General features: G+C 41.1%; 1 protein-coding gene across 3 annotated transcripts in view; it reads left to right on the top strand.

Moving 5' to 3' along the window:
- LOC147330914 (SLIT-ROBO Rho GTPase-activating protein 3-like) overlaps positions 1 to 13,010 on the top strand; it is a 48,793-nt gene that overhangs the window by 18,506 nt on the left and 17,277 nt on the right. For 2 of the 3 annotated variants that reach the window (XM_086292837.1, XM_086292838.1), the window contains exons 8-17: positions 69 to 170; positions 1,995 to 2,192; positions 2,308 to 2,392; positions 3,918 to 3,945; positions 5,330 to 5,432; positions 6,701 to 6,761; positions 10,995 to 11,072; positions 11,395 to 11,529; positions 11,612 to 11,717; positions 11,792 to 12,019. In XM_086292837.1, coding sequence (XP_086148963.1) covers positions 69 to 170; positions 1,995 to 2,192; positions 2,308 to 2,392; positions 3,918 to 3,945; positions 5,330 to 5,432; positions 6,701 to 6,761; positions 10,995 to 11,072; positions 11,395 to 11,529; positions 11,612 to 11,717; positions 11,792 to 12,019 — 1,124 coding nt within the window. Of the gene's footprint in view, positions 1 to 68; positions 171 to 1,994; positions 2,193 to 2,307; positions 2,393 to 3,917; positions 3,946 to 5,329; positions 5,433 to 6,389; positions 6,421 to 6,700; positions 6,762 to 10,994; positions 11,073 to 11,394; positions 11,530 to 11,611; positions 11,718 to 11,791; positions 12,020 to 13,010 lie in introns of all 3 variants that reach the window. The other variant, XM_086292839.1, reaches the window with a different exon arrangement.

Raw genomic sequence — 13,010 nt, 5'->3', positions numbered from 1 at the left:
TCTTGCTATGTTTATTTTGCACTGTGTTAAGTCACTTTCGGAAATATCCCTTTATTTCTTAATCCCAGGTGTGTCAAGTGAGTGCACAGCAGCCTGTCCAGACAGAACTCTTGATGCGCTACCACCAGCTGCAATCACGTCTGGCCACACTAAAAATAGAAAATGAAGAGGTGAGCAGCTCATTTTAAAGCAAAACAAGCTCACTGATGTGCTTAGGTATACGTTTTAGATGGCCTTATCCATACTCACGCTCAGTTCATATTTGGCCTTTGATATGTGAAGCAGCATCTGTATTCTTTTCTCTATTCTCTAAGGTCAATATTTTCCTGTAGTATATCCTGATGTTTCATTGAGATAATGTTACACAGATACCAGAGTCTTTTGAGAAAGAGTCTTTATGTACAAAGGTGTACATAAAGACAAATGAGAAATGTATGCAAGTGATTATCAGTGATAGTGAAGTTAGATCCTGAATCCTGTATAGGGTCTCATAGGGGAAGCTGTTAACATAGTAGTCTGAGTTGCTGAGTTTGAATATAGAGGTTGCACCATCAGTGTATTAATGCAAAATACTGTGCAAGGAAGTGAAGTTGTTATCATTCAAACCATCGACTAAATGTAGAAGAACAGGGAAAAAAACACATATCTGCTGCTCTAAATGCAAGAGTCTTTAAAACAACACGCTAAGACACCAGAGTCCTTGAGAAAGAGTCTTTATTGCCGTTAGATTGATGTGTTACATTTAGTTTTATACTTCATAATTTTTGCAAACACTCTCACACTTTCCCTTACATCTGAAGCTATAAGCTAACCAGCTACTAATCAGTCATTAGGTAGTTAGCTTAGTTTAGCTAGCTTTGATCAATATCATCCACTGAATACTGAAATCACTGAAATCGATCTCTTATTATTGTTTCTTTTACCTTTATTCAACCAGGAAAACCCCATTTAGATCAAATCTCTTTTCCAAGGGAGCCCTCGTCTGATCTTTCTGTAAATTATTCCATGTCCAAGTGAATAGTAAGAAAAAGCTTTTTTCCCCAGCCTTTTAGAATTCTAGGCACATTAAAAAGAAACCATTTACAGAAGTGTAGCTGGTAAATGTTGGTGCTGGGACAGAGAAGGGTAAGGTGAAACTAAAAGTTGTAGAGAAAGAAATACCAATACTGTTTTTTGCAAGTGGTCAATGATGCCCAATCCATAAAATCTGCATAGCAGGCATGAAAGTAATATATCTGTGTTTTCATTCATCTTTTTTAGCAAACAAAATAATTTTTCACAAAACTATTCCTTTAGGAAAAACAGAACCCATCCCTCCGATTAGTCTATCACTCATCATCATGGCACAGGAGGCACTTTCATACCTTCATTTACTGTGTTGTGTTTAATAATGCGGGCCACCAACACCCTCCACTACAAACATGTAACAACAGCCAGCCACTCTCCAGAGCTGTCACTATGCATTCATATTCATTCATTAAATCTGACACTGATATGTGGGGTCGTATCTCATCCAGTCTCCTGCTTCCAATGGGGGCCACCCCCAGCATGGTCACCAAGGCCACTGTGACTCACACAGACATGTTTAAAGGTCACCAGGGTGTGTGTATGTGTCAGTGGCTGTCTGTCATGAATAAGGAAATCCACGGTCCCTTCCTGTCTGCCTCACATGGAAGGCACATAGTTAATCTTTCATGTCGTGATGCATCAAGCTAGCAAGCTAATTACTCTATTGTTCACTCTGTCAGTCTAACTACGGTGCAAATAGCCTGCAGCAGTATAATCTGAGCTGCCGTGTTTACACCACAGTTTGTTCGAGACACTGAGAAGACTAATGAAAATATGCCCAGTGGTACAAATATTCTTTTATTATTTTATGTGTACAAATGACCAGTTTGCTATCTTTTTTTAATATAATTGTATTTAAACAAATATATTCATGTTGTGATTAATGCTGAAATGACAACTAAAGTTTACATCTATATTTGTTTCAGGTGAGGAAGACTCTTGACGCCACCTTGCAGACCCTCCATGATATGCTTACTGTGGAGGACTTTGATGTTTCAGAGGCTTTCCAGCACAGCCAATCCACAGAGTCTGTGAAATCAGCCTCATCTGACTCTTACATGAGCAAGGCAAACATCGCCAAAAGACGAGCCAATCAACAAGAGACTGAGGGCTTCTACTTTACTGTGAGTAGTCGGACAAATGAACAAAGAAATTGCAGTGTGGTGTAAATGTGCACAGTACAACACAAAGAATGTCTAGAAATAGCACTAATTGTCTTTTTGTCTTTCTTATCAATAGAAATACAAGGAGTACTTGAATGGCAGCAATCTCATTGTCAAACTGCAGGCTAAGCATGACCTTCTGAAGCAGACGCTAGGAGAAGGTGAGACTTATTAAAATGTTGTCGCACTGTGTTTAGCGGTGTAGAAAGTTCTATATTAAAGTAACTGCCAAGAAAGCAAGTATCTCTAGAGTATATTAGTACCTTGATATATAGAAGCACATATAGAAAATCTATTATAGCTGTTTTTATCCAAAGTAGAGCTACTTTCAGCAGCTCCCTTATTTACAAGATGTCACCATAGCAGGTACAGTAACTCTGCATGTTTGATTTGGCACATTTTTTACACCAGATGCCCATCCTGATGCAACCCCAAAGGAATTTGTGTCTCCTTCTGGGATTGAACCAGAGCTCTTTCACTTGTTAGGCAAATATGTAACAACACTATACAGCCAATTTAGCCAAAGGAAGTAATTTTTAAAAAAAACATAATATCTTCAGTTTGTATGTAGCCTACCCCATGCTTTTAGAAAATACAATACAAAATTATATCATTCAGAGCTATATTAAGAGAACAAAAACCCTGCAGTCCATGATAACAAGCACTGTTATACAAATTTAAGACCCGAGAGCTGTTAAAATAATGAAGCCAAAGGGTCAGTAAGGGTCTGTGTCTTTTAATGTCACAATGTTGCTACTTTGGAATCACAAACATGTGTTAAATAATTTTGTTTTGTTGGGAATATTAAAAGTTTTCAGACTCCCATATATCACAGTTGTGTCTGCTGTACACAGATTCTTTTAGAAATCAGATAATTAAATATTGATCAAAACAAAACACCAAATTATATTCCTTATTATATTACTTATATTATTATAAATGATATTATGCAGTAAAGTTGTAGTTCTCATGGCATCCTGAAAACTGCACGATCTAAAAGCAGGTCATCTCAAACCATGGATTACTAGTATAGCATTGAAAGGATATTTCTTCCCATGCTTTCCTTACATATTCATGATATTAAATATGTGTTAAACTCATCCAGAAGAGAGAAGAAAAGTATATTTGATGTCATGATGTCATGGTGATCATCAGACTCTTGCTAGCGTATGCTTTAAGGTTGGAATTATGTGTTTGACATAAAGAAGGATTGTGCTGGAAGCTGCTTTACACATGACATGATCCTTGAACAAACATTTCTGACTGACTGATCAAAGCGAGGCCTTAATTTGTTTGCTATACTGAAACGTGCGTGTGAGTGTGCTAATGTGGTGCACATATCATGAAATCATAATACTGTACAAATCAGCTCCCACTCTTGTTGCCTCTGGATACATTTTCACTTTCACAGAGCTAGTCTGCAGCCTAGTCACCTTCTGGGGCTCTTGTGCTGTTTCTAGGGCGACCGTTGAATGACCACTGCCTGGCGGTGAGTCAGATTCAACCATGGCGTTCACCCCATTCAGCCTGACTGAATAGATGCCCGTTTTCTCATAACACCCCTTTCCTTCTCCATCTGCCAGCCATGTATAGTCAGCCAGCACTCAACCGTGCTGCTAACTTCTGTGATTGTAAAACTAGTGTGTTCTAATTTAGCCTCTCTCTGTGTGTGCTTATTCCTTTTAGGGGAGAGGGCTGAATATGGAACAACGAGGTAAGGTTTTCAGTGACAAGAGGGTGAATAAAGTTGGCAATGATGTGTAAAATCCTTCCTGTGTCCTTGGATATGGCACAAATAAAGTCACAGTGTAGGAATATCGTTACCTCACCATGTTGAATGGTTTGGATCCAAATTAGAGATGCTTTTATCTATAGATATATCTTAAGACTAGGGACTGAAATGCCAGTGAGATGGATAATGATTTGATTAATAAAAACAATTAAATGAGGAGAAAATTAAAAAATATTGACAAGAAGGGCGTGTGACAAATACAAATGCTTGACTTTTATTTTGATCAATTAAATTTTATATTTAATTATATCTGTATTGAGTATTTTGTGATGTATTACCTTTCAGTCATTATTACTTTGAGAAAGTCACAGGAGCTCCATCCTTGTATTATTTTTACTTTTAGGTTAATACACAAATTTGCTTTCTTGCCAAGTGTTAAATGAGAAAGTTGATGCCAGAAAGCTGATTCTGTTCATCCTGATGGTGTGTTGGTCCCACTCAGATGATTGTATGCTCAGATTGAGGCTACAGCAAAGGGTTTGCTAATTTAAGTTAGCATTTAGTAGCAAATAGCTAGTGCAAGCACAATGTATCATTTGTATAATTCGGATTTTAGATAATAAGCAACACAAAATATTATACATTTAAAGCCACTAGCTAAGCAATTTCAAGGTACTTATTTATTTATTTTTGGTTTTAAAACATTGTGCTAAGCTAGATAATATGATTATGGCTTTATAGAGACAGCGTAATACATTATACACTCACTTATTGATTGCCCACTAAATGAAACATATTCCACTGTACTTTGTAGTGCAGTACTTTGTACTGTCTATAGAAAGTATTAATAATGGATGTAGCAGGTTTTTCGCTTAATTTACCCAAAACGCCTAAAACTGACATATTTCACATTCTCTATTAATTTGTTTTTTTGTTAAGTTGCCCATCTTTATCTTTTCTTCTTTATCTCTGTCATATCAGGTTTGTAGTTTTTTGACAGGTGACAGAACTGTAACGGATACACCTTTATGCTATTCAAAATTAATGGAGAGCCATGAATTATTTTCCCTTCCTGTCTGAGCGAGAGTTTGACTAATTGCACTCTGTCTCTTCATATTTATCATGAAGATATGAAAAGAGTATCGGCTGTCTCATCTAGCTCTCAGCAAGAAAGCAAATGACTGTAGCCTATCTCAGAAACGGTCAATATATCACTACCATATTCTTTATGATTTGGAGCAGCCTATTGTTTTGGTAAAGATCTGAAAAGAAAAACATCTTAAGCAAAATCAGTTTTACTGTTGCATATTGCATTATTTTTCATGTTTGCATTGTACCAACCCTACAAACCCCACCATCTCCCCAGGCCCCCAACTCTTCCCCCTAAACCCCAGAGAATGCGGAAGTGTAGACCTCGCTCCATTTTTAACCCTAGGCTGTTTAACGGCAATATGGAGGCCTTCATTCAGGTATAAGCCCATCTGTGCCCTCTGTCTCTCATGAGCTCAGCTTTCTCGCTAGCAGTCCTTGGGGGTTCTCTTGCCTGTGACCACTCTTTTATCCAAACATTGCCTCACTCATGCACTGACTTTCCTCTTGCTCAATGCTTGTCTTCACATTTGATGAAAACACTAGATAAGGTGAAAGCTGGTCCAGCAGCTTGATGTGAAGATGGTGTATTTTCAAAAGCACCAGTATAAGGTTTGTTCTTGTGAGCCCCCAGCCTCCGTACACTGAATTAATTTGGCTGTATGTCAGTTGGCCACACAGCAGCTATGCAAATAAACAGATGGCCACTTCCACTCTAATGCTAATCAAACTCAGCAGACAAGCAGGGCATGCACCGACAAAAGTACAGAGATAAAACGATTAACCAATGAATCAACTGACAAAAAAACAAAAGGAAAAAAAATTTTTTTTTTTGCTTTATTGATTTTTTTGTATAGTGTTGTATGTTTTATTATCATTATTTATATCTTAGTAGTTCTTCAATGGGCTTTTTTCTCACAGAACAAATAAAGAATCAGTTAGTTGAGGAGATGTCGTAATTAGCAGATCGACTGATAAATCGATTCTAATTTCCCTCCAAGTCAAGAAGCTGTTTTTGGCTGGAAAAATATGTGTCTTCCCCCCACCCACCATGCTCTGAAGTAGGCCCTTCCCTCCCACTCCCCCCCAAACCATGCCCTCATGTCTCACACGCCACATGGCACTGATGCTTTTCTCAGGCCATGCCTCGTCCTTCTCTCTCTCTCTCTCTCTCTCTCTCTCTCTCTCTCTCTCTCTCTCTCTCTCTCTCTCTCTGTCTGTCTGTCTGTCTGTCTGTCTGTCTGTCTCTCTTTGTAAGATCTGTCTCTCTCACTAACCTGTTGTGGTTGTTGTTGCTTCTCTTCCTCTGTCTACGTGCCTTACTGCTCTCTGCCCAGGGGAAGACGGAATGTCCGTGCGAGGAGTCAGGTACTCTGTCTTATAGCTGGGTGGGATCATTACACTGTATTTAGTATGCTAACCAACATTTCTGTGCCTCTGTCCCATTGGGATTCCTGTGAAAATACTGTTATCGTGGTGCACTAATTTATTTTTGTTTTGCATATTGTGACTCAGAAAGTTAACGTTAAGTGATAAATGATATCATCTCAGCCTTCTCATCATAATGGCTTGCTAGTGTGACTGTTTCTTATGGTTATTAATTTCTGATTTAGTGGTTTCTCTAGTAATAATTTGATTGTGTCTATAGGATTCAGGCCAGCCTATACCAGCGGTGGTTGAGAGCTGTATTCGATACATCAACCTGTATGGTATGTTCCAGTTCTATTCATAAGTTATCTTTCCACAAAGGCTGATGTTTTATTTGTGTAGTGCAAATTTACAACAAAATTCAACAAATTCAAATTTAACAAAACAAAAATGCATCGGATTCTGCATTAAGGATTCTTATATTGCAAAGTAGAGACCCTGCAATTTTAGATAGAAACGACGACAATAAGAGCGCTTATGTCTCTCCAGACTCTCAATATAAAGTTTTCACCTAAATTAATCAACTCGAGCTTTTATTGGTGTCTATCATCACACAAAATTTGAAAATTATATCTTAACCCTTTCACGTTTAGTGGTCACTACAGTGGAGAGATATTCAAAGGCTGTTTTCCTGTATGTGTGTCAGGGTTGATGGTATACTTGCACATGATCACAACACACAGTGTATATTATTTATTCGTTTGTCAACTTCATAAGCCAAAAACGTATGTTGTCCACCTAAGTGGACATGAAAAAAAAAACTTTTAAAAATACATGTGTAAAAAAATTAAGTTCAAAAATCTTTTTTTCATGCCTAAAGATGAATAAAAATGTAAAAAATCCTGATTGAGGTTGTCATAATTCATGCATGAAAGGGTTAAAAACTGCAAAAGAGTGCTAACAGACCAACAGACAGACAGTTATTCATTACAGCAAGTAGACAGAGCAGACAGAGTTTCCCTTTTCATTTTCTTGCTTACATGTAGTTTTCAGTCTGTATAATCAAAACACAACAAAACATATAATTTTATACAATCTGATTGTTAGGGTTTTCTCTCTGTTATTGTAGGGTCTTTACCTAATATAAAGTGCCCTGGTGTGACTGTTGTTGGGATTCGGTCCTATATAAATAAAATAAAACTGAATGATATGTATATACAACCTTAATATTGTTAATAGTAGCCATTCAAATATTTTTGGTATTTTAGAAGTTATTAGCAGTGAAATAGCATTCAATGTGAGATAATATAACTGCTCCAACTGGATCGTTTGGAAAATCTTAAACTGGAGCATTTCATATGTACAAGCCTGGATGAGAGAGTGAGGTGAAATATTAATTTCTATGATTCATTCATTTCTCAAAATGGGTTGCATTCTAATATTCATGATGCTCAGCTTACATTAATCCTTATATATAAGAAAGAAGATGGGGTGTAAGTGATAAACAGGACTTCTACTGTCCAAGAGATGCTAATGAATCTCTTACTAACTAATAGTAACGTCTGTCTTGTGAAGATTGTTTTAATAAGAAAAACAATGTAATTTTGATTTCCACCAGTTATGACTGAAAAAGCAGAAGCTTTGGCCCCACCCCTCAATTTTTGAATTAAGGTGTTTATAGTCTAATTGCCACATTCATCCATCCATTTTCTTCCGCTTATCCGGGGCCGGGTCGCAGGGGCAGCAGCCCAAGCAGAGAAGATATAATCTCTCCAGCGTGTCCCAGGGCATCCTCCTGGTGAGACATGCCCGGAAAACCTCGCCCAGGAGGCGCACAGGGGGCATCCTTGTCAGATGCCCGAACCACCTCAACTGGCTCCTTTCAATGCGGAGGAGCAGCGGCTCTACTTTGAGCCCCTCCCGAATGGCCGAACTTCTGACTCTATCTCTAAGGGAGAGGCCAGCCACCCTTCAGAGGGTGTCCCCAACCCGGAGTGGGCACTCCATCCTTTTCCAACTGAGGACCATGGCCTCAGATTTGGAGGTGCTGATTCTCATTCCCACTGCTTCACACTCGGCTGCGAACCATTCCAAGGCGAGCTGGAGGCCATCACCTGATGAAGCCAACAGGACCATATCATCTGCGAAAAGCAGAGATGAGATCCTGAGACCACCAAAGTGAAAGCCTTCCGCCACTTGGCCACGCCTAGAAATTCTGTCCATAAAAATTATGAACAGAATCAGTGACAAAGGGTAGCCCTGGCAGAGCCCATCACCCACCAGGAACGAGTCCGACTTATTGCCGGCAATGCGGACCAAGCTCTTGCAACGGTCATATAAGGACTGAATGGCCCGTAACAATGGTCCAGACACCCCATACTCCCGGAGCATCCCCCACAGGACCCCCGAGGGACACGGTCGAATGTCTTCTCCAAGTCCACAAAGCACATGTAGACTGGTAGGGCAAACTCCCATGTTCCCTCGAGTATCCTCAAGAGGATAAAGAGCTGGTCCAGTGTTCCACGGCCAAGACAAAAACCGCATTGTTCCTCCTGTATCCGAGGTTCAAACTCTCCTCTCCAGCACCCTGGCATAGACTTTCCCAGGGAGGCTGAGGAGTGTGATTCCCCTGTAGTTGGAACACACCCTCTGGTCCACTTTCTTAAAGATGGGGACCACCACCTCGGTCTGCCAGTCCAGGGGTACTGCCCCCGATCCCCACGCAACATTGCAGAGACGTGTCAACCAAGACAGCCTTAAAACATCCAGAGCCTTCAGGAACTTGGGGTGGACGAGGCTCTGCCACCAAGGAGTTGTTTAACTGCCTCAGTAACCTCGTCCCCAGAGATTGACGGGTCATCCCCTTCGTCCCCGGACTCTGCTTCCACCACGGAAGATGTGCCAGTGGGATTGAGGAGGTCCTCAAAGTATTCCTTCCACCGCCTGATGATTTTCTCTGTCGAAGTCAACAGCACCTCTGGAGTCCCACAAGCTAACCAAGCCCGGTAGGACTCCTTCTTAAGCTTGGTGGCTCCCCTCCCCTCAGGTGTCCACCATTTGGTTCGGGGGTTACCACCATGGCAGGCACCAACTACCCTGTAGCCGCAGCTCCATGCAGTGGCTTCGGCAATGGAGGTGCTGAACATGGTCCATTTGGACTCAATGTCCCCAGTCTCCCTCGGAATGCTGTTGAAGCTCTGCCAGAGGTGTGCGTTGAAGATCTTGCAGACTGGGGCCTCTGCTAGACGTTCCCAGCACACCCTCGCTGTACGTTTGGGTGCGCCAGGTCTGTCCAGCGTCCTCCTTCGCCACCTGATCCAACTCACCACCAGGTGGTGATCAGTTGACAGCTCAGCCCCTCCCTTTACCCGAGTGTCCAAAACATATGGCCTCAGGTCTGGTGATACGATTACATACCACATCGACCTGTGGCCTAGAGCAGGGGTGTCAAACTCAAATACGCAGTGGGCCAAAATTCAAAACTGGAACAAAGTCGCGGGCTAACATGAATATTTATTGAAAAAAAAATCTTCCTCCAGATATAAGAATGAATTTTTTCTTATGGACTCAAATAAGTTTTGCTGGAAAACTGAATATGGAACAAGCAAAGCTTAATACTAAACAATATATATATTAGCTGTATAATACCAGTAGGCCTGCTCTAATAGTAATTTGGTATGGCTTTGCGGGCCAAATGTAATTAGGCTGCGGGCCAAATTTGGCCCGCGGGCCAGAGTTTGACACCTATGGCCTAGAGTGTCCTGGTGCCACGTGCACTTATGGATACTCTTATGTTCGAACATGGTGTTCATTATGGCCAAACTGTGGTTTGCACGGAAGTCCAATAACAAAACACCGCTCGGGTTCAGATCCGGGAGGCCATTCCTCCCAATCACGCCCTTCCAGGTCTCACTGTCATTGCCCATGTGAGCATTGAAGTCTCCCAGTAGGACAACAGAGTCCCCAGGAGGAGCACCCGCCAGTGCCCCACTCAGGGACTCCAAGAAGGCTGGGTACTCTGAACTGCTGCTCAGCGCATAAGCACAGACGACAGTCAGGACCTGGCTTGAAAGGCGAAGGGGTGAGCCCGACTATATCTAGCCGGTACCTCTCAACCTCACGCACTAGCTCAGGCTCCCTCCCCACCAGAGAGGTGACATTCCATGTCCCATTTGCCAGTCTTGTTAGCCGGGGATCGGTCTGCCAGGGCCTCCGCTCCTGGCCGCCGCCTGACCCACATTGCACCCGACCCCTACGGTGCCTCCTGCGGGTGGTGGGCCTGCAGGAAGATGGGCCCATGGCCCTTTTTCAGGCTGTGCCCGGCCGGGCTCCATGGACTAAGGCCCGGCCACCAGACGCTCGCCCTCAGACACCCTTCCCTTTCCTTTGTTTTTTTTAATATGTTTGAAGTCTCCTATCTTTAAGCTTGTTTTTATACTTAGATACAAAAAACAGAAGAAACTCCTTTACTGAGACATTCAACAGAAATAAATCTGGTTTATTTTTAAGGGGGTGTGCCATTTATATTAATACCTTTTTTTCCATTTTAGACTAACAGCTTTATATGTCCACAGGTCTTCAGCAGCAAGGTATATTTCGAGTTCCAGGATCCCAGGTCGAAGTCAATGATATTAAAAATGCATTTGAAAGAGGTTAGTCCCAGGTCACTTAGCCATCTACTCTTGATTGATTTTAAATTTCGTTTTGCCCACCTCAGAAACCGCAGTTACTCTCACAGGACTCTAAAGTGCAAATAAAGAGCCTGTGTGCCATATGTAACCCTGTAATGGACATGTAAACCATTTAATGCATAATACATGAGATCAGCATCCTAAATGAGCAAACATAACTGCACTCTTAATGCATACATTAACTTCCGAATTTGAAATGTATATTAAGAATCACTGCTATCTTACATGAAAGTGAGTGCAATGGATGAATACTGAGTAGACTGAAAATATGCTACATCTACAGGAGAAGATCCACTGATGGATGATCAGACAGATCATGATATTAACTCTGTGGCGGGAGTTCTTAAGCTTTACTTCCGGGGGTTGGAAAACCCCCTGTTCCCTAAAGAGCGTTTCGCCGACCTCATATCCACTACCAGTGAGTAACATTCCAGGAAAACATGTGGAATATGTTTTATTTAGTGTAGCACTCTGTGATTGTTGTTGTTTATTACTTTTAGAGCTTGACTCTGGTGCAGAAAGAGCTCATCACCTTCAGCAGATAATCGTGACTCTTCCGCGGCCTGTGATCATCGTCATGAGATACCTGTTTGCATTTCTAAACCAGTAAGTCTCGTCACTACAAATTTTCCGGTGTGCAAAATTAAAATAATGATACTTACTGGTTCTGTTTTCCACAGTCTTTCCCAGTACAGCGATGAGAACATGATGGACCCCTACAATCTCGCTATTTGCTTTGGCCCCACACTGATGCCCATACCAGATGACCAAGATCCTGTGGCCTGCCAAGCACATGTTAATGAGATCATTAAGACAATCATCATCCACCATGAGGTCATCTTTCCAACCCAGCGAGAACTGGAGGGACCTGTGTATGAGAAGTGCATGGCTGGAGGGGACGAATACTGGTAGGTTCAAAGCTAGGTGTCCAAAATGTGCTGTGTTTTCTGAGCCATTAACAACTTGGCCTTGGAAAAATAGCACCATGTAACATTTTCCACTTCCTACCCTGGCTCTAAGCCATTTTGTACAAGGCTGTAGATTTTACACTCAATACTGAATTATCTTCTTAGACAGACACCTAATAAAGGGTATTGGCTTTTTTCTCATAAACACAAGACTTATTTTCTATAGCGACGCTAGCAAGTGTTGTTTATTTAAAGACTGTATGCACCAGCAATATGATTATTGAATAACATCAATAATGCCTTTCTTAAATGATCCAACTGCTAGAATTAAAGAATGAAGAGTAGCTGTTCAGTTCCTTGTTAAAAGGATTTATCCTGATCAGTCATTTAATTGGATAATATGAATCTCACATTTAATGTAGTAGGTAGTTTGGATTTTGCTTTAATTTGGTGTATAAAGTGTATGTTTTAGAGGTTTCCAAAAAATACATGAAAAAATATGCATATAGAAAAATTAAAAAGGCCAGGATCTTTTTTAGCTTTTCATTTGCATGAACAACATTTGCAATAAAAACTGACACTTTATTAGGCACAGTTTGCTAATACTGGGTTGGAGTCCCTTTTGCCTTCCGAGCTGTTTTATTATTCATGGCATATCTTCATTAAGGTCCTGGAAGATTTTGGTCCAAGCTGACATGATAGCATCATGCAGTTGCTGCAGATCTGTTTGTTGCACTTCCACGATGCGAATCTCCCATTCCGCTCTCAAAGACTATCAGATTAGGATCAGGTGACCGTGGAGGCCGTTTGACTACAGTGAATTCATTGTCATTTGCAACATAACAGTTTGAGATGATTTGAGCTTTGTGACATGGCATGTTATTGTCCCGAAAGCAACCATCAGAAGTACGCTGTGAAGGCTGAATATGGTCAACAACAGTACTTAGGTAGGCTGTGGCATCTAAATAATGCTTAGTTAGTCCTGAGTGTC

This window comes from Aulonocara sp. 'chitande type north' Nkhata Bay, linkage group LG5, assembly GCF_057382095.1.
Source record: "Aulonocara sp. 'chitande type north' Nkhata Bay isolate Kocher_YH1m ecotype deep benthic linkage group LG5, A_spYH_male_GT1.1, whole genome shotgun sequence".
Classification (NCBI taxonomy): Eukaryota; Metazoa; Chordata; class Actinopteri; order Cichliformes; family Cichlidae; genus Aulonocara; species Aulonocara sp. 'chitande type north' Nkhata Bay.
The sequence above is the reverse complement of the archived record's forward strand: the minus strand, read 5'-3'. Positions and strand labels throughout refer to the sequence as shown.